Below are 21,555 nucleotides of genomic sequence, written 5' to 3'. Positions count from 1 at the left end.
GGTCTTGTTAGACCTTAGTGCTGATAAAGGACTCATCTCTGTACTGGTCTTGTTAGACCTTAGTGCTGATAAAGGACTCATCTCTGTACTGGTCTTGTTAGACCTTAGTGCTGATAAAGGACTCACCTCTGTACTGGTCTTGTTAGATCTTAGTGTTGATAAAGAACTCATCACTGGACTGGTCTTGTTAGACCTTAGTGCTGATAAAGGACTCATCTCTGTACTAGTCTTGTTAGACCTGACCTTAGTGCTGATAAAGGACTCATCTCTGTACTGGTCTTGTTAGACCTTAGTGCTGATAAAGGACTCATCTCTGTACTGGTCTTGTTAGACCTTAGTGCTGATAAAGGACTCATCTCTGTACTGGTCTTGTTAGACCTTAGTGCTGATAAAGGACTCATCTCTGTACTGGTCTTGTTAGACCTTAGTGCTGATAAAGGACTCACCTCTGTACTGGTCTTGTTAGATCTTAGTGTTGATAAAGAACTCATCACTGTACTGGTCTTGTTAGACCTTAGTGCTGATAAAGGACTCATCTCTGTACTGGTCTTGTTAGACCTTAGTGCTGATAAAGGACTCATCTCTGTACTGGTCTTGTTAGACCTTAGTGCTGATAAAGGACTCATCTCTGTACTGGTCTTGTTAGACCTTAGTGCTGATAAAGGACTCATCTCTGTACTGGTCTTGTTAGACCTTAGTGCTGATAAAGGACTCACCTCTGTACTGGTCTTGTTAGATCTTAGTGTTGATAAAGAACTCATCACTGTACTGGTCTTGTTAGACCTTAGTGCTGATAAAGGACTCATCTCTGTACTGGTCTTGTTAGACCTTAGTGCTGATAAAGGACTCATCTCTGTACTGGTCTTGTTAGACCTTAGTGCTGATAAATGACTCATCTCTGTACTGGTCTTGTTAGACCTTAGTGCTGATAAAGGACTCATCTCTGTACTGGTCTTGTTAGACCTTAGTGCTGATAAAGGACTCATCTCTGTACTGGTCTTGTTAGACCTTAGTGCTGATAAATGACTCATCTGTGTACTGGTCTTGTTAGACCTTAGTGCTGATAAAGGACTCATCTCTGTACTGGTCTTGTTAGACCATAGTGCTGATAAAGGACTCATCTCTGTACTGATCTTGTTAGACCTTAGTGCTGATAAAGGACTCATCTCTGTACTGGTCTTGTTAGACCTTAGTGCTGATAAAGGACTCATCTCTGTACTGGTCTTGTTAGACCTTAGTGCTGATAAAGGACTCACCTCTGTACTGGTCTTGTTAGACCTTAGTGTTGATAAAGGACTCATCTCTGTACTGGTCTTGTTATACCTTAGTGCTGATAAAGGACTCATCTCTGTACTGGTCTTGTTAGACCTTAGTGCTGATAAAGGACTCATCTCTGTACTGGTCTTGTTAGACCTTATTGCTGATAAAGGACTCATCTCTGTACTGGTCTTGTTAGACCTTAGTGCTGATAAAGGACTCATCTCTGTACTGGTCTTGTTAGACCTTAGTGCTGATAATGGACTCATCTCTGTACTGGTCTTGTTAGACCATAGTGCTGATAAAGGACTCATCTCTGTACTGGTCTTGTTAGATCTTAGTGTTGATAAAGGACTCACCTCTGTACTGGTCTTGTTAGACCTTAGTGCTGATAAAGGACTCATCTCTGTACTGGTCTTGTTAGACCTTATTGCTGATAAAGGACTCATCTCTGTACTGGTCTTGTTAGACCTTAGTGCTGATAAAGGACTCATCTCTGTACTGGTCTTGTTAGACCTTAGTGCTGATAAAGGACTCATCTCTGTACTGGTCTTGTTAGACCTTATTGCTGATAAAGGACTCATCTCTGTACTGGTCTTGTTAGACCTTAGTGCTGATAAAGGACTCATCTCTGTACTGGTCTTGTTAGACCTTAGTGCTGATAAAGGACTCATCTCCGTACTGGTCTTGTTAGACCTTAGTGCTGATAAAGGACTCATCTCTGTACTGGTCTTGTTAGACCTTATTGCTGATAAAGGACTCATCTCTGTACTGGTCTTGTTAGACCTTATTGCTGATAAAGGACTCATCTCTGTACTGGTCTTGTTAGACCTTAGTGCTGATTAAGGACTAATCTCCGTACTGGTCTTGTTAGACCTTATTGCTGATAAAGGACTCATCTCTGTACTGGTCTTGTTAGACCTTATTGCTGATAAAGGACTCATCTCTGTACTGGTGTTATTAGACCTTAGTGCTGATAAAGGACTCATCTCTGTACTGGTCTTGTTAGACCTTAGTGCTGATAAAGGACTCATCTCCGTACTGGTATTATTAGACCTTAGTGCTGCGTTCGACACCATTGATCATGACATCCTATTACAGAGACTGGATCAGTCGATTGGCATTTCAGGTACCGCACTAAGTTGGTTTAAATCCTATTTATCAGATCGATCTCAATTTGTATTTGTAAACGATGAAGCCTCAATGACCACCAACGTTAATCACGGAGTTCCACAAGGTTCTGTGCTTGGACCAATTTTATTTACCTTATATATGCTTCCTTTGGGCAACATTATCAGGAAACACTGCATAAACTTTCATTGCTATGCAGACGATACTCAATTATATCTATCAATCAAACCAGAGGAGACCAACCAGCTCGCTAAAATTCAAGAATGTCTTAAAGACATAAAAACATGGATGACCTGCAACTTCCTGATGTTAAACTCAGACAAAACTGAAGTTGTTTTACTGGCCCTGAACACCTCAGAGATCAATTTTCTGGTGATGTGGTTCCTAGAGTCCAAAAAAGTAGGATGGGAGCCAGAGCCTTCAGTTATCAAGCTCCTCTTTTATGGAACCAGCTTCCACTTTCAGTCCTGGAGGCAGACACAGTCACCTCATTTAAGAATAGACTTAAGACTTACCTCTTTAATAGTGCTTATATAGAGCTAAATCAGGTTTGCCCTGGTCCAGCCCCGAGATATGCTGCTATAGGCTTATAGGCTGCTGGGGGACATCTTGTAAATGGTTTATTCATCTGCCTCATGGGCCGGACTCCTGCCATGGCCCTGCTGATGCACTGGTTAAGTTTCTGATTGAGCAAACAGTGGGAAACTGATGACACTGTGACCTGTGAAACAACAAACTCTGGTGTTAGGCATGTCACTGTAAAAGCCATAAATATACACAGCTCTATGTATATTGAAGAGTTTGTTGTATATAGAATATACTGTTGTTGTTCTCCACATTTGCACTAATGGAAGGGAGACTTTTCAGAGGGTCATAGCAGGTAACTATTGAAAAGCTTTCCTAATTGATTCTTAAAAGCAAGTAAGTTCCTAAAGTAGATTTAGACATTGGGCAACTTGTAAAGAATGGCACATTATTCTCCTAAAAAAATGGCATAACATTTTTTATGTAAATATTGGCACCTAATGAATACTTCATAGTATTTCTATGGAACTAGGGCACTCTGTATAAACATGGTCTCTTGGAAGTTTAGTGACGCCACGTCAGTAAACACAGTGAGTTTTAAAAAGCCTCCAGGGAATTATCGAAGAAGCAAAATAACTCCCTATTATGGTGCATTATATTAAGTGTCCTATCTTTTATTTGAGTTTAAAGTAGTCTAATGACATATACAGTATACTGTCTGCTAACAATCAAACCAAATGGAAATCACAGATGACAATGATGCTCATTGTAAACTGCAGTGTCTGTTATATTGGAAAGAGTGGATGAGGTAACAAGGAAGTGCTTTCAGACACAGCCCAGTACAGTATAATACATCCTATTGTCGGACTGTGGATCAATGTTAGGAATCCAAGAGACCTGTGCTCATCAGTCCACTTTGTCAACCAGGTAAGGCATTTTTATTTTTGAATTAAAATTAAAGTGATAAATGGATTTTTGGTTAAGATTGAAAAATCAATTGTGGTGTACGGATGTATGTGGAAAAGATTTCATTGGATCAACATTATATTGTGGTTAAATATAACGATGGATTGTCAACAGTTTCTCAATATTGTCTCGATGCTGTTCATGCATTTATGAACTGAATGAGACCATTTTATGGGAGGGGGGTCTAAATCAAGCACCATAAGCTGTGGACAATTCTTATAATATGCTAATCTTCTTAAGGTAAGTTTTAAATGTGGAATGACAAAAACATCAAAAGGTACCTTTGAACAGAGACTGCAGAGAAGGAGGAGAGTGGTGTGTCCCCTGTAATACATGTTCTTCATCTTCTAAGTTGAGTTAGCTTTTTTAAATAAATGTTTGCTGCAGTGTAATGTCATATCAAGTCTCTGGCTTCACAAATGCAAATTAGTTACTTTCTTTACATTTTTAACACGAGTACTGGGGCAAATATTAACCTTGCAGATTAATGTTGGCTTCAACATGGCGCCAGGTAACATTAAGCTATATTTTTTTTCAAGGCTTTTAATTCAATTCAATTCAGTTTATTTTGTATAGCCCAATATCACAAATCACAAACTCCCCTCAGAGAGCTTTACAATCTGTACACATACGACATCCCTGACCTTTGACCTCACATCATATCAGGAAAAACTCCCCAAAAATAGAAAAAACCTTTCAGGGAAAAAAGTGAAGAAACCTTCAGGAGAGCAACAGAGGAGGATCCCTCTCCCCGGATGGACAGATGAATAGATGTCATGTGACCAGATGAACAGAGTTACAGAGTTACAGCACATATGACAGAAATTATGAATAATGAGTAGTAGGCATGAACCACGATCCAGATTTATGAAACAGAAGGAGGTAGAGAGGAGGGAGGGGGGGCATCAGCAGGGCCATGGCAGGGAGCAGGGCCACCAGGCAGGAGGCATCACGAAAGAGGTTGGACCAATAAGTCCAGGTCTTTGAGGCAGGAGGCACAGAGAAGGAGGCAGGGCCATGGGGAAGAGGGCGGGGGTGGGGGGGGGGGGGGGGTTATCTATTTGCTTTATTTATTTATTTAAATTTATTTCATCTCTTTCTTAATTAGTTATGTCATTTTTTGGTAATGTTTAAATATAGTGTGCTCTGTATGCTCTGCACGTTCGCTTGTATTGTTAAATAAAAAAATTAAATATTCCCCAAAAGAAACCAATACATCCAAACCCTTTGACAATTTAGAATAGTATCATAGTACCCACATTATGTAACTCCAGATTATATGAGTATAGGCATAGTCCTCTAAGAACTGTTGCCATTGGGTTCATTCCTGTGCACATACGTAGTCCTGAAGATCTTTTTCACACCCTTATGCCCTGCACCAGCCTCCTTTACATCTCCACTTGGAAAATACAACTGCTGTATAATCCATAATTCTGCTCCCAATTTAAACCAGAATTTCTTCATCTGGTATTTGTGAAGTCCGGGGGGTCCACAGCTTAGAAGGTTACTCCTATACTCATAGAATCCATAGTTCTAATCAGTGGCGGCTGTTTTTTTTTTTGGTAGGGCCATCCAATCAATTTCAGCAAACATCCCAGAAGGATTCAATGCAAAACAAGTATCAAACACGCATTTCTACTTTGTAGTTAAATATTTAACATTTATTCCAACACTGACATAATAAGGACATCTTATTCATATCATTCAGTATATTAATATACAGTATATATATATATATATATATCATATAAGAATATTCAGTATAATATGATATATAAATACCATCTATATTAATATTATAATGTCTATACGTATGTGTATATATTTATATATATATATATATATATACACATACATAATATAACATGTTCTCATGTGTGTCCTCATGTTCTCACGTGTGTCCCGGTGTTCTCTTGTTCTCATGTGTGTCCTGGTGTTCTCTTGTTCTCATGTGTGTCCTGATGTTCCCATGTTCTCATGTGTGTCCTGGTGTTCTCATGTTCTCATGTGTGTCCTGGTGGTCTCACGTTCTCATGTGTGTCCTGGTGTTCCCATGTTCTCATGTGTGTCCTGATGTTCTCATGTTCTCATGTGAGTCCTGGTGTTCCCATGTTCTCATGTGTGTCCTGGTGTTTTCATGTTCTCATGTGTGTCCTGGTGATCTCACGTTCTCATGTGTGTCCTGGGGTTCTCATGTTCTCATGTGTGTCCTGGTGTTCCCATGTTCTCATGTGTGTCCTGGTGTTCTCTTGTTCTCATGTGTGTCCTGGTGTCCTCATGTGTGTCCTTGTGTTCTCATGTGTGTCCTGGTGTTCCCATGTTCTCATGTGTGTCCTGATGTTCTCATGTTCTCATGTGTGTCCTGGTGTTCCCATGTTCTCATGTGTGTCCTGGTGTTTTCATGTTCTCATGTGTGTCCTGGTGATCTCACGTTCTCATGTGTGTCCTGGGGTTCTCATGTTCTCATGTGTGTCCTGGTGTTCTCATATTCTCACGTGTGTCCTGGTGTTCTCATGTTCTCACGTGTGTCCTGGTGTTCTCATGTGTGTCTTGGTGTTCTTATGTTCTCGCGTGTGTCCTGGTGTTCTCATGTTCTCATGTGTGTCCTGGTGTTCTAATGTTCTCACGTGTGTCCTGATGTTCCCATGTTCTCACGTGTGTCCTGGTGTTCCCATGTGCTCATGTGTGTCCTGGTGTTCTCTTGTTCTCATGTGTGTCCTGGTGTCCTCATGTTCTCATGTGTGTCCTGATGTTCTCATGTTCTCATGTGTGTCCTGGTGTTCCCATGTTCTCATGTGTGTCCTGGTGTTCCCATGTTCTCATGTGTGTCCTGATGTTCTCATGTGTGTCCTGGTGTCCTCATGTTCTCATGTGTGTCCTGATGTTCTCATGTTCTCATGTGTGTCCTGGTGTTCCCATGTTCTCATGTGTGTCCTGATGTTCTCATGTTCTCATGTGTGTCCTGGTGTTCCCATGTTCTCATGTGTGTCCTGATGTTCCCATGTTCTCATGTGTGTCCTGGTGTTTTCATGTTCTCATGTGTGTCCTGGTGATCTCACGTTCTCATGTGTGTCCTGGGGTTCTCATGTTCTCATGTGTGTCCTGGTGTTCCCATGTTCTCATGTGTGTCCTGGTGTTCTCTTGTTCTGATGTGTGTCCTGGTGTCCTCATGTGTGTCCTTGTGTTCTCATGTGTGTCCTGGTGTTCCAATGTTCTCATGTGTGTCCTGGTGTTTTCATGTTCTCATGTGTGTCCTGGTGGTCTCACGTTCTCATGTGTGTCCTGGTGTTCTCATGTGTATCCTGGTGATCTCACGTTCTCATTTGTGTCCTGGTGTTCTCATGTTCTCATGTGTGTCCTGGTGTTCTCATGTTCTCACGTGTGTCCTGGTGTTCTCATGTTATCATGTGTGTCCTGGTGTTCTCACGTTCTCATGTGTGTCCTGGTGTCCTCATGTTCTCATGTGTTTCCTGATGGTCTCATGTTCTCATGTGTGTCCTGGTGTCCTCATGTTCTCATGTGTTTCCTGATGTTCTCATGTTCTCATGTGTGTCCTGGTGTCCTCATGTTCTCATGTGTGTCCTAGCGATCTCATGTTCTCATGTGTGTCCTGGTGTTCTCATATTCTCACGTGTGTCCTGGTGTTCTCATGTTCTCACGTGTGTCCTGGTGTTCTCATGTGTGTCTTGGTGTTCTTATGTTCTCGCGTGTGTCCTGGTGTTCTCATGTTCTCATGTGTGTCCTGGTGTTCTAATGTTCTCACGTGTGTCCTGATGTTCCCATGTTCTCACGTGTGTCCTGGTGTTCCCATGTGCTCATGTGTGTCCTGGTGTTCTCTTGTTCTCATGTGTGTCCTGGTGTCCTTATGTTCTCATGTGTGTCCTGATGTTCTCATGTTCTCATGTGTGTCCTGGTGTTCCCATGTTCTCATGTGTGTCCTGGTGTTCTCATGTGTGTCTTGGTGATCTCTTGTTCTCATGTGTGTCCTGATGTTCCCATGTTCTCATGTGTGTCCTGGTGTTCTAATGTTCTCACGTGTGTCCTGATGTTCCCATGTTCTCACGTGTGTCCTGGTGTTCCCATGTGCTCATGTGTGTCCTGGTGTTCTCTTGTTCTCATGTGTGTCCTGGTGGTCTCACGTTCTCATGTGTGTCCTGGTGGTCTCACGTTCTCATGTGTGTCCTGGTGTCCTCATGTTCTCATGTGTGTCCTGATGTTCTCATGTGTGTCCTGGTGTTCTCATGTTCTCATGTGTGTCCTGGTGTTCCCATGTTCTCATGTGTGTCCTGGTGTTCTCTTGTTCTCATGTGTGTCCTGGTGTCCTCATGTGTGTCCTTGTGTTCTCATGTGTGTCCTGGTGTTCCCATGTTCTCATGTGTGTCCTGGTGTTCTCTTGTTCTCATGTGTGTCCTGGTATCCTCATGTGTGTCCTTGTGTTCTCATGTGTGTCCTGGTGTTCCCATGTTCTCATGTGTGTCCTGATGTTCTCATGTTCTCATGTGTGTCCTGGTGTTCCCATGTTCTCATGTGTGTCCTGGTGTTTTCATGTTCTCATGTGTGTCCTGGTGATCTCACGTTCTCATGTGTGTCCTGGGGTTCTCATGTTCTCATGTGTGTCCTGGTGTTCTCATATTCTCACGTGTGTCCTGGTGTTCTCATGTTCTCACGTGTGTCCTGGTGTTCTCATGTGTGTCTTGGTGTTCTTATGTTCTCGCGTGTGTCCTGGTGTTCTCATGTTCTCATGTGTGTCCTGGTGTTCTAATGTTCTCACGTGTGTCCTGATGTTCCCATGTTCTCACGTGTGTCCTGGTGTTCCCATGTGCTCATGTGTGTCCTGGTGTTCTCTTGTTCTCATGTGTGTCCTGGTGTCCTCATGTTCTCATGTGTGTCCTGATGTTCTCATGTTCTCATGTGTGTCCTGGTGTTCCCATGTTCTCATGTGTGTCCTGGTGTTCCCATGTTCTCATGTGTGTCCTGATGTTCTCATGTGTGTCCTGGTGTCCTCATGTTCTCATGTGTGTCCTGATGTTCTCATGTTCTCATGTGTGTCCTGGTGTTCCCATGTTCTCATGTGTGTCCTGATGTTCTCATGTGTGTCCTGGTGTTCCCATGTTCTCATGTGTGTCCTGATGTTCCCATGTTCTCATGTGTGTCCTGGTGTTTTCATGTTCTCATGTGTGTCCTGGTGATCTCACGTTCTCATGTGTGTCCTGGGGTTCTCATGTTCTCATGTGTGTCCTGGTGTTCCCATGTTCTCATGTGTGTCCTGGTGTTCTCTTGTTCTGATGTGTGTCCTGGTGTCCTTATGTGTGTCCTTGTGTTCTCATGTGTGTCCTGGTGTTCCAATGTTCTCATGTGTGTCCTGGTGTTTTCATGTTCTCATGTGTGTCCTGGTGGTCTCACGTTCTCATGTGTGTCCTGGTGTTCTCATGTGTATCCTGGTGATCTCACGTTCTCATTTGTGTCCTGGTGTTCTCATGTTCTCATGTGTGTCCTGGTGTTCTCATGTTCTCACGTGTGTCCTGGTGTTCTCATGTTATCATGTGTGTCCTGGTGTTCTCACGTTCTCATGTGTGTCCTGGTGTCCTCATGTTCTCATGTGTTTCCTGATGGTCTCATGTTCTCATGTGTGTCCTGGTGTCCTCATGTTCTCATGTGTTTCCTGATGTTCTCATGTTCTCATGTGTGTCCTGGTGTCCTCATGTTCTCATGTGTGTCCTAGCGATCTCATGTTCTCATGTGTGTCCTGGTGTTCTCATATTCTCACGTGTGTCCTGGTGTTCTCATGTTCTCACGTGTGTCCTGGTGTTCTCATGTGTGTCTTGGTGTTCTTATGTTCTCGCGTGTGTCCTGGTGTTCTCATGTTCTCATGTGTGTCCTGGTGTTCTAATGTTCTCACGTGTGTCCTGATGTTCCCATGTTCTCACGTGTGTCCTGGTGTTCCCATGTGCTCATGTGTGTCCTGGTGTTCTCTTGTTCTCATGTGTGTCCTGGTGTCCTTATGTTCTCATGTGTGTCCTGATGTTCTCATGTTCTCATGTGTGTCCTGGTGTTCCCATGTTCTCATGTGTGTCCTGGTGTTCTCATGTGTGTCTTGGTGATCTCTTGTTCTCATGTGTGTCCTGATGTTCCCATGTTCTCATGTGTGTCCTGGTGTTCTAATGTTCTCACGTGTGTCCTGATGTTCCCATGTTCTCACGTGTGTCCTGGTGTTCCCATGTGCTCATGTGTGTCCTGGTGTTCTCTTGTTCTCATGTGTGTCCTGGTGGTCTCACGTTCTCATGTGTGTCCTGGTGGTCTCACGTTCTCATGTGTGTCCTGGTGTCCTCATGTTCTCATGTGTGTCCTGATGTTCTCATGTGTGTCCTGGTGTTCTCATGTTCTCATGTGTGTCCTGGTGTTCCCATGTTCTCATGTGTGTCCTGGTGTTCTCTTGTTCTCATGTGTGTCCTGGTGTCCTCATGTGTGTCCTTGTGTTCTCATGTGTGTCCTGGTGTTCCCATGTTCTCATGTGTGTCCTGATGTTCTCATGTTCTCATGTGTGTCCTGGTGTTCCCATGTTCTCATGTGTGTCCTGGTGTTTTCATGTTCTCATGTGTGTCCTGGTGATCTCACGTTCTCATGTGTGTCCTGGGGTTCTCATGTTCTCATGTGTGTCCTGGTGTTCTCATATTCTCACGTGTGTCCTGGTGTTCTCATGTTCTCACGTGTGTCCTGGTGTTCTCATGTGTGTCTTGGTGTTCTTATGTTCTCGCGTGTGTCCTGGTGTTCTCATGTTCTCATGTGTGTCCTGGTGTTCTAATGTTCTCACGTGTGTCCTGATGTTCCCATGTTCTCACGTGTGTCCTGGTGTTCCCATGTGCTCATGTGTGTCCTGGTGTTCTCTTGTTCTCATTTGTGTCCTGGTGTCCTCATGTTCTCATGTGTGTCCTGATGTTCTCATGTTCTCATGTGTGTCCTGGTGTTCCCATGTTCTCATGTGTGTCCTGGTGTTCCCATGTTCTCATGTGTGTCCTGATGTTCTCATGTGTGTCCTGGTGTCCTCATGTTCTCATGTGTGTCCTGATGTTCTCATGTTCTCATGTGTGTCCTGGTGTTCCCATGTTCTCATGTGTGTCCTGATGTTCTCATGTTCTCATGTGTGTCCTGGTGTTCCCATGTTCTCATGTGTGTCCTGATGTTCCCATGTTCTCATGTGTGTCCTGGTGTTTTCATGTTCTCATGTGTGTCCTGGTGATCTCACGTTCTCATGTGTGTCCTGGGGTTCTCATGTTCTCATGTGTGTCCTGGTGTTCCCATGTTCTCATGTGTGTCCTGGTGTTCTCTTGTTCTCATGTGTGTCCTGGTGTCCTCATGTGTGTCCTTGTGTTCTCATGTGTGTCCTGGTGTTCCAATGTTCTCATGTGTGTCCTGGTGTTTTCATGTTCTCATGTGTGTCCTGGTGGTCTCACGTTCTCATGTGTGTCCTGGTGTTCTCATGTGTATCCTGGTGATCTCACGTTCTCATTTGTGTCCTGGTGTTCTCATGTTCTCATGTGTGTCCTGGTGTTCTCATGTTCTCACGTGTGTCCTGGTGTTCTCATGTTATCATGTGTGTCCTGGTGTTCTCACGTTCTCATGTGTGTCCTGGTGTCCTCATGTTCTCATGTGTTTCCTGATGGTCTCATGTTCTCATGTGTGTCCTGGTGTCCTCATGTTCTCATGTGTTTCCTGATGTTCTCATGTTCTCATGTGTGTCCTGGTGTCCTCATGTTCTCATGTGTGTCCTAGCGATCTCATGTTCTCATGTGTGTCCTGGTGTTCTCATATTCTCACGTGTGTCCTGGTGTTCTCATGTTCTCACGTGTGTCCTGGTGTTCTCATGTGTGTCTTGGTGTTCTTATGTTCTCGCGTGTGTCCTGGTGTTCTCATGTTCTCATGTGTGTCCTGGTGTTCTAATGTTCTCACGTGTGTCCTGATGTTCCCATGTTCTCACGTGTGTCCTGGTGTTCCCATGTGCTCATGTGTGTCCTGGTGTTCTCTTGTTCTCATGTGTGTCCTGGTGTCCTTATGTTCTCATGTGTGTCCTGATGTTCTCATGTTCTCATGTGTGTCCTGGTGTTCCCATGTTCTCATGTGTGTCCTGGTGTTCTCATGTGTGTCTTGGTGATCTCTTGTTCTCATGTGTGTCCTGATGTTCCCATGTTCTCATGTGTGTCCTGGTGTTCTAATGTTCTCACGTGTGTCCTGATGTTCCCATGTTCTCACGTGTGTCCTGGTGTTCCCATGTGCTCATGTGTGTCCTGGTGTTCTCTTGTTCTCATGTGTGTCCTGGTGGTCTCACGTTCTCATGTGTGTCCTGGTGGTCTCACGTTCTCATGTGTGTCCTGGTGTCCTCATGTTCTCATGTGTGTCCTGATGTTCTCATGTGTGTCCTGGTGTTCTCATGTTCTCATGTGTGTCCTGGTGTTCCCATGTTCTCATGTGTGTCCTGGTGTTCTCTTGTTCTCATGTGTGTCCTGGTGTCCTCATGTGTGTCCTTGTGTTCTCATGTGTGTCCTGGTGTTCCCATGTTCTCATGTGTGTCCTGATGTTCTCATGTTCTCATGTGTGTCCTGGTGTTCCCATGTTCTCATGTGTGTCCTGGTGTTTTCATGTTCTCATGTGTGTCCTGGTGATCTCACGTTCTCATGTGTGTCCTGGGGTTCTCATGTTCTCATGTGTGTCCTGGTGTTCTCATATTCTCACGTGTGTCCTGGTGTTCTCATGTTCTCACGTGTGTCCTGGTGTTCTCATGTGTGTCTTGGTGTTCTTATGTTCTCGCTTGTGTCCTGGTGTTCTCATGTTCTCATGTGTGTCCTGGTGTTCTAATGTTCTCACGTGTGTCCTGATGTTCCCATGTTCTCACGTGTGTCCTGGTGTTCCCATGTGCTCATGTGTGTCCTGGTGTTCTCTTGTTCTCATGTGTGTCCTGGTGTCCTCATGTTCTCATGTGTGTCCTGATGTTCTCATTTTCTCATGTGTGTCCTGGTGTTCCCATGTTCTCATGTGTGTCCTGGTGTTCCCATGTTCTCATGTGTGTCCTGATGTTCTCATGTGTGTCCTGGTGTCCTCATGTTCTCATGTGTGTCCTGATGTTCTCATGTTCTCATGTGTGTCCTGGTGTTCCCATGTTCTCATGTGTGTCCTGGTGTTCCCATGTTCTCATGTGTGTCCTGGTGTTTTCATGTTCTCATGTGTGTCCTGGTGATCTCACGTTCTCATGTGTGTCCTGGGGTTCTCATGTTCTCATGTGTGTCCTGGTGTTCCCATGTTCTCATGTGTGTCCTGGTGTTCTCTTGTTCTCATGTGTGTCCTGGTGTCCTCATGTGTGTCCTTGTGTTCTCATGTGTGTCCTGGTGTTCCAATGTTCTCATGTGTGTCCTGGTGTTTTCATGTTCTCATGTGTGTCCTGGTGGTCTCACGTTCTCATGTGTGTCCTGGTGTTCTCATGTGTATCCTGGTGATCTCACGTTCTCATTTGTGTCCTGGTGTTCTCATGTTCTCATGTGTGTCCTGGTGTTCTCATGTTCTCACGTGTGTCCTGGTGTTCTCATGTTATCATGTGTGTCCTGGTGTTCTCACGTTCTCATGTGTGTCCTGGTGTCCTCATGTTCTCATGTGTTTCCTGATGGTCTCATGTTCTCATGTGTGTCCTGGTGTCCTCATGTTCTCATGTGTTTCCTGATGTTCTCATGTTCTCATGTGTGTCCTGGTGTCCTCATGTTCTCATGTGTGTCCTAGTGATCTCATGTTCTCATGTGTGTCCTGGTGTTCTCATATTCTCACGTGTGTCCTGGTGTTCTCATGTTCTCACGTGTGTCCTGGTGTTCTCATGTGTGTCTTGGTGTTCTTATGTTCTCGCGTGTGTCCTGGTGTTCTCATGTTCTCATGTGTGTCCTGGTGTTCTAATGTTCTCACGTGTGTCCTGATGTTCCCATGTTCTCACGTGTGTCCTGGTGTTCCCATGTGCTCATGTATGTCCTGGTGTTCTCTTGTTCTCATGTGTGTCCTGGTGTTCCCATGTTCTCATGTGTGTCCTGGTGTTCTCATGTGTGTCTTGGTGATCTCATGTTCTCATGTGTGTCCTGGTGTTCTAATGTTCTCACGTGTGTCCTGATGTTCCCATGTTCTCACGTGTGTCCTGGTGTTCCCATGTGCTCATGTGTGTCCTGGTGTTCTCTTGTTCTCATGTGTGTCCTGGTGGTCTCACGTTCTCATGTGTGTCCTGGTGTTCTCATGTGTGTCCTGGTGTTCCCATGTTCTCATGTGTGTCCTGGTGTCCTCATGTGTGTCCTGGTGTCCTCATGTGTGTCCTTGTGTTCTCATGTGTGTCCTGGTGTTCCCATGTTCTCATGTGTGTCCTGTTGTTTTCATGTTCTCATGTGTGTCCTGGTGGTCTCACGTTCTCATGTGTGTCCTGGTGTTCTAATGTTCTCACGTGTGTCCTGATGTTCCCATGTTCTCACGTGTGTCCTGATGTTCCCATGTTCTCACGTGTGTCCTGGTGTTCTCATGTGTGTCTTGGTGATCTCTTGTTCTCATGTGTGTCCTGATGTTCCCATGTTCTCATGTGTGTCCTGGTGTTCTAATGTTCTCACGTGTGTCCTGATGTTCCCATGTTCTCACGTGTGTCCTGGTGTTCCCATGTGCTCATGTGTGTCCTGGTGTTCTCTTGTTCTCATGTGTGTCCTGGTGGTCTCACGTTCTCATGTGTGTCCTGGTGGTCTCACGTTCTCATGTGTGTCCTGGTGTCCTCATGTTCTCATGTGTGTCCTGATGTTCTCATGTTCTCATGTGTGTCCTGGTGTTCCCATGTTCTCATGTGTGTCCTGGTGTTCCCATGTTCTCATGTGTGTCCTGGTGTTTTCATGTTCTCATGTGTGTCCTGGTGATCTCACATTCTCATGTGTGTCCTGGGGTTCTCATGTTCCCATGTGTGTCCTGGTGTTCCCATGTTCTCATGTGTGTCCTGGTGTTCTCTTGTTCTCATGTGTGTCCTGGTGTCCTTATGTGTGTCCTTGTGTTCTCATGTGTGTCCTGGTGTTCCCATGTTCTCATGTGTGTCCTGTTGTTTTCATGTTCTCATGTGTGTCCTGGTGTCCTCATGTTCTCATGTGTATCCTGGTGATCTCACGTTCTCATTTGTGTCCTGGTGTTCTCATGTTCTCGCGTGTGTCCTGGTGTTCTCATGTTCTCACGTGTGTCCTGGTGTCCTCATGTTCTCATGTGTGTCCTGGTGGTCTCACGTTCTCATGTGTGTCCTGGTGTCCTCATGTTCTCATGTGTGTCCTGATGTTCTCATGTTCTCATGTGTGTCCTGGTGTTCCCATGTTCTCATGTGTGTCCTGGTGTTCTCTTGTTCTCATGTGTGTCCTGGTGTCCTCATGTGTGTCCTTGTGTTCTCATGTGTGTCCTGGTGTTCCCATGTTCTCATGTGTGTCCTGTTGTTTTCATGTTCTCATGTGTGTCCTGGTGTTCTCACGTTCTCATTTGTGTCCTGGTGTTCTTATGTTCTCGCGTGTGTCCTGGTGTTCTCATGTTCTCACGTGTGTCCTGGTGTCCTCATGTTCTCATGTGTGTCCTGATGTCCTCATGTTCTCATGTGTGTCCTGGTGGTCTCACGTTCTCATGTGTGTCCTGGTGTCCTCATGTTCTCATGTGTGTCCTGATGTTCTCATGTTCTCATGTGTGTCCTGGTGTTCTCATGTGTGTCCTGGTGTTCCCATGGTCTCATGTGTGTCCTGGTGATCTCACGTTCTCATGTGTGTCCTGGGGTTCTCATGTTCTCATGTGTGTCCTGGTGTTCTCATGTGTATCCTGGTGATCTCACGTTCTCATTTGTGTCCTGGTGTTCTCATGTTCTCGCGTGTGTCCTGGTGTTCTCATGTTCTCACGTGTGTCCTGGTGTCCTCATGTTCTCATGTGTATCCTGGTGCTCTCATGTTATCATGTGTGTCCTGGTGTTTTCATGTTCTCATGTGTTTCCTGGTGTTCTCACGTTCTCATGTGTGTCCTGGTGTCCTCATGTTCTCATGTGTTTCCTGATGTTCCCATGTTCTCATGTGTGTCCTGATGTTCTCATGTTCTCATGTGTGTCCTGGTGTCCTCATGTGTGTCATGGTGTTCTCACGTTCTCATGTGTGTCCTGGTGTCCTCATGTTCTCATGTGTTTCCTGATGTTCTCATGTTCTCATGTGTGTCCTGGTGTTTTCATGTTCTCATGTGTGTCCTGGTGTTCTCATGTGTATCCTGGTGATCTCACGTTCTCATGTGTGTCCTGGTGTTCTCATGTGTATCCTGGTGATCTCACGTTCTCATTTGTGTCCTGGTGTTCTCATGTTCTCATGTGTGTCCTGGTGTTCTCATGTTCTCACGTGTGTCTTGGTGTTCTCATCTGTGTCCTGGTGTTTTCATGTTATCATGTGTGTCCTGGTGATCTCATGTTCTCATGTGTGTCCTGGTGTTCTCTTGTTCTCATGTGTGTCCTGGTGTTCTCACGTTCTCATGTGTGTCCTGGTGTCCTCATGTTCTCTTGTGTGTCCTGGTGTTCTCATGTTCTCACGTGTGTCCTGGTGTTCTCATGTTCTCATGTGTGTCCTGGTGTTCTCATGTTCTCACGTGTGTCTTGGTGTTCTCATCTGTGTCCTGGTGTTTTCATGTTATCATGTGTGTCCTGGTGTTCTCACGTTCTCATGTGTGTCCTGGTGTCCTCATGTTCTCATGTGTGTCCTAGTGATCTCATGTTCTCTCGTGTGTCCTGGTGATCTCATGTTCTCTTGTGTGTCCTGGTGTTCTCATGTTCTCACGTGTGTCCTGGTGATCTCATGTTCTCTTGTGTGTCCTGGTGTTCTCACGTGTGTCCTCATGTTCTCATGTGTGTCCTGGTGTTCTCACGTTCTCATGTGTGTACTGGTGTTCTCACGTTCTCACGTGTGTCCTGGTGTTCTCATGTTCTCACGTGTGTCCTGGTGTTCTCACGTGTGTCCTCATGTTCTCATGTGTGTCCTGGTGTTCTCACGTTCTCATGTGTGTACTGGTGTCCTCATGTTCTCATGTGTGTCCTGGTGTTCTCATGTTCTCATGTGTGTCCTGGTGTTTTCATGTTCTCATGTGTGTCCTGGTGTTCTCATGTGTGTCCTGGTGTCCTCATGTTCTCATGTGTGTCCTGGTGTTCTCATGTGTGTCCTCATGTTCTCATGTGTGTCCTGGTGTTCTCATGTGTGTCCTGGTGTTCTCATGTTATCACGTGTGTCCTGGTGTTAGAAACAAAACCTTCAGGAGAGCAACAGAGGAGGATCCCTCTCCCCGGATGGACAGAAGCAATAGATGTCATGTGTACAGAATGAACAGTGTTACAGAGTTACATAAACACATTACATGAATATGACAATGTATGAATGGAACTCCAATCCATGAAACAGAAGGAGGTAGAGAGGAGGGGGGGCGGGGCATCAGCAGGGCCAATGGGAGGCCGGCTCACCAGGCATCAGACACCTCCAGGTCCAATGGACCCTATGAGACGTGAAGTCACAACGACTCCGGGGAGGAAGCAGAGTTAATAAGGTGCAATGGAGAGATGTAAATTCATCCATAAGTAGAGAGAGAAGAGAAGATAGGTGCTCAGTGTATCCTAAAACATCCCCCAGCAGCCTATAAGCCTATAGCAGCATATCAAGGGACTGGACCAGGGCAAACCTGATTCAGCCCTAACTATAAGCACTATTAAAGAGGAAAGTCTTAAGTCTAGTCTTAAATGAGGTGACTGTGTCTGCCTCCCGGACTGAAAGTGGAAGCTGGTTCCATAAAAGAGGAGCTTGATAACTGAAGGCTCTGGCTCCCATCCTACTTTTTAGGACTCTAGGAACCACAAGTAGCCCCGAATTTAGTGAGCGCAGCTCTCTAGTGGGGCAATATGGTACTACAAGCTCCTTAAGATATGATGGTGCATCACCAATCAAGGCTTTGTAGGTGAGGAGAAGAATTTTAAATGTGATTCTTGATTTTACAGGGAGCCAGTGCAGAGCAGCTAATACAGGAGTCATGTGATCTCTTGTCTTAGTTTTTGTGAGTACACGAGCTGCAGCATTCTGGATCAACTGGAGGGACTTAAGAGACTTATTAGAGCAGCCTGATAATAAGGAGTTGCAGTAATCTAGTCTGGAAGTAATAAACGCGTGAACCAGCTTTTCTGCATCTTTTTGAGACAAGATGTGTCTGATTTTTGAAATGTTACGTAGATGGTAAAAACATGCAGACAGGCAGAGAGGACTGCAGGAAAAACATATTTGAAAGGGCATGGACAAGCCTAGGATGCCATCCATCTGAGGAGGGCCATGAATAAGGATTAAAATTATCTTCATCCAGTCAGGGCTAGGAGGAGTGCTGTTTTGAGAGATAGCATCATGAGAGAGATAAAGGCTATTGGCTCAAAAGAGAGACCTCCAACATTGTGCAACGCCAGAGGGTGTACCAGTGTGAAAGGGAAGACACAGGAATGTCTGGTGTCTGATTCCCTTTAAAAAGTGGTGGGATGATGTGCCTGCAGCATTCACTTTATCTGTAGATGAGCCCAAATCATCATCTAGCAATGTTGGAAGGTAGGCTAACATGAAAGGCATTGGACATGATGTAGGATCTTGGTGCTTCTCTCTGCACCAGCGCTGAAAAGCGTACCATCTAACCATGTAACATGCTGTAGTAGATGGGGCTCCTGCACCCTGAATAGTGTGCACTGCAGCAGGGGGCAGCCTTATCCTTTCCACTGTTCGTCTGTCCATCCAGATAGAGGGATCCTCCTCTGTTGCTCTGCCGAAGGTTTCTTCCCCTTTTCTGTTCCAATGTGAGGTCCAGGGCAGATTGTAAAGCCTCTGAGGCCAATTAGTGATTTTGGGCTATACAAAATCACCAAAAAATTAATTGAATAATCATGATTCAACCAGCACTATCACAGAATTCTATATTTTATGTTAAACTTAAACCGTATTTTATTGTCATATTACATTTTTACATATATATGAAATTTGCCTCTGCATCTATATATATATATATATATATATATATATATATATATATATATATATATATATATATATATATATATATATATATATATATATATATACAGTATACATATTGCGTTATTAGCAATCACTGATTTAACTCATGGTGAAAAATCAATGTAAGGCCATTGATGCCATGAACTTTCAATCTGCATTCGTGTTGACGTTCATCCTTGAAGAGCACCAGGAGGGGGAGGAGCCCGATACACAGCGGCTGCTTTGATTGGCTGTTGTGGTTACGTCAATCATTTGTCAACGTGTGTTGCATTGTGAGCCTGCGCTGCACATCGTCCCGTCTCTGTTGTTCATCTCTGTGAAGCCCAGCGGACTGCTTTCCTCCTGGTCTGCTTCCTACCGAGGACCCCCCAGCGGCCCCGAGCTACACCCTGAGAGGACCCCCCAGCGGCCCCGAGCTACACCCTGAGAGGACCCCCCAGCGGCCCCGAGCTACACCCTGAGAGGACCCCCCAGCGGCCCCGAGCTACACCCTGAGAGGACCCCCCAGCGGCCCCGAGCTCACTGTAACTTATATTGAGGATATTCATCTGTGTTTTCGAGCAAAATCAAGAAAATGACCCATTTCAACAAGGGGCCAGCCTACGGATTATCTGCTGAAGTGAGAAACAAAGTAAGTGTTCAAGTCCTGGTTCCTCCGTGTCTCCGAGGGAACCTCAGACCCGCTCCGAAGGGAACAAAGGACCCGGACCGGTAGGGACCGGTAGGGACCGGTAGCTCTCATGCCGAAAGTAGGCGACTCGTCCAAGTGCACTCTAATGTCCACTTGGCAGGAGCACAGGCTGCCCACTCTTTCCTAACCTCTTTCCATGGGAGCGCTGCATGCGGGGAAATGAAGTCCATAAACTGGAGCCCAAAGTTCACGTTGAGCTGGAGAGTCTAGCGGAGGGTTCTGACGGGAGCGGGAGGCCGACCCCCAAAGATGCAATCCAGGTTCCTTCCGTCACTCTTTGGTAGTGGATCGGGTCTCAGGAGCCCCTTGGAGATGTAGGCGTGGAATTCCAGCTGATAAGTGAATTTATTGTGTTGGCATTGTGAAGAATCTCCGACCTGATCAGCACTCAGTCTTGATGGGGTCCTCTGGTTGGTGTCGGGGGTATCAGGAGGCTGCTAAACCAGTACAGTGTGACGTCAACCACACGGTCTCAGGCTAATTAGTAAATTCAGATTTGTTTGTCCATTGACATTAGTGTATGTTCATCATACATCTGGCTCCATTGTACTGATCCAGCTCTGTCTAAAGAAAAGGACCATAGTACAGTTATGGCATGTTTTCAATCATTAACCTCAAACCACTGATCATCATCAAGGTACACGTCATTTCTGTTATTTCACATGTTTTTCCATTCACTTCATTGATTGCCATTTGGTGACTTAAAGTTTACTTGAGTTTGGTAATCCATCATTAGGAACAGCATATGTTTTCAGTTCTAAAGTGAAGATTCATTCAATTCTCTACTTCATAACAAAGTTACAAATCTGTAAGTTGAGCTCCCTAAATAATGTTGTTGTTGCATTGTAAATAAACACATAGACTATTATTGGCATATGATAATAGAGGTGATTTATTTCTAACAAAACCAGTGTTTCCACTATGAGCCGTAATGTTTGCCAGGTTACAACCAATCTTTGGCCAATGGCCAACGGTACCAGGAATTGATGGTGGACGTGAACTGATAACCCGTCACGTTCCAGTACAGTACATTACACAGTAGAGTACGCTCATTAACGGATCAATGTACATATCTCGTATCAGAGGATCGAAACACAGATCAGATCAGCACACAACTAAAAAGAGAGCAAAGCAAACTTTTAGAGATCCACAATCATGTGTTTTGCTGCTGGTACCAAATGCAGATAATTAATAATTAAACTTGTTTTTATCCGTGCGAGAGAACTTCATCATTCTGAAAAAAGCCCTGTTTTCCATTTTGAGGCATCTGTATGCTAAATCCATCTGTAAAGTTGAATGACTGGTGTTCTGTCACAGCTGCAGGAGCACAGGCCCGGTTCATTGCAGTACCTCTGTGAATAAAAGGAGGTCAGGCAGGGGCCCTTATGGGTTCCATTGCATGTGGTGTGATCAGTAGTCCATGCTCTTCTCTGCTGCATGCATCACATTCCTGAAATCCTTCGGTGAAACCCCCTTGATGAGGACCCCATCCACTGGGCCTTCTGCCCACTGCATTTCTCTCTTCACTCTGCTCAGTTGGCATCAGGGTTCTTGTAGCCTGGGTAGAAGACACATGTTTCAGGTTGGGTTTGAGCTTTTGTGGAAAAAAAGAAAACATGTTACAATTAAAGAACATTTGTACAAATCACAGGGTATTCTGGTTTAAAGGGTTATTTAGATAAATAAATTAAGTATCTAATTAATGAATATTGTTTTGCACTACCAAACACTCCCAAGCTTGTCCAACTAATTTAAGGTTGTGAATGATAAACAGACTAGTTGTGAACCGGTTATGTTGTGTTATGTTATTGCATATATGTATTTTAAGAGAAATAAAATGACCTCTTTGTGGTGGATTGGTACGCTTTGAAATGGGAGATCGTCCTAGTTTTAGCTAAGGACAAAGAT

General features: G+C 44.8%; 1 protein-coding gene across 2 annotated transcripts in view; it reads left to right on the top strand.

Moving 5' to 3' along the window:
• Positions 1 to 19,210: 19,210 nt before the first annotated feature.
• The window catches only part of cnn3a (calponin 3, acidic a), an 18,233-nt gene continuing 15,888 nt past the window's right edge, over positions 19,211 to 21,555 (top strand). Inside the window, exon 1 of one of the 2 annotated variants that reach the window (XM_034560638.1) lies at positions 19,211 to 19,587. In XM_034560638.1, coding sequence (XP_034416529.1) covers positions 19,531 to 19,587 — 57 coding nt within the window. In that variant the 5' untranslated portion in view covers positions 19,211 to 19,530. The remainder of the gene's footprint in view (positions 19,588 to 21,555) is intronic. The other variant, XM_034560639.1, reaches the window with a different exon arrangement.

This window comes from Cyclopterus lumpus, chromosome 20 (genome assembly GCF_009769545.1).
Source record: "Cyclopterus lumpus isolate fCycLum1 chromosome 20, fCycLum1.pri, whole genome shotgun sequence".
Lineage (NCBI taxonomy): Eukaryota > Metazoa > Chordata > Actinopteri > Perciformes > Cyclopteridae > Cyclopterus > Cyclopterus lumpus.
Note: the sequence above shows the minus strand (reverse complement) of the source record. Positions and strands in the feature narration are given on the sequence as shown.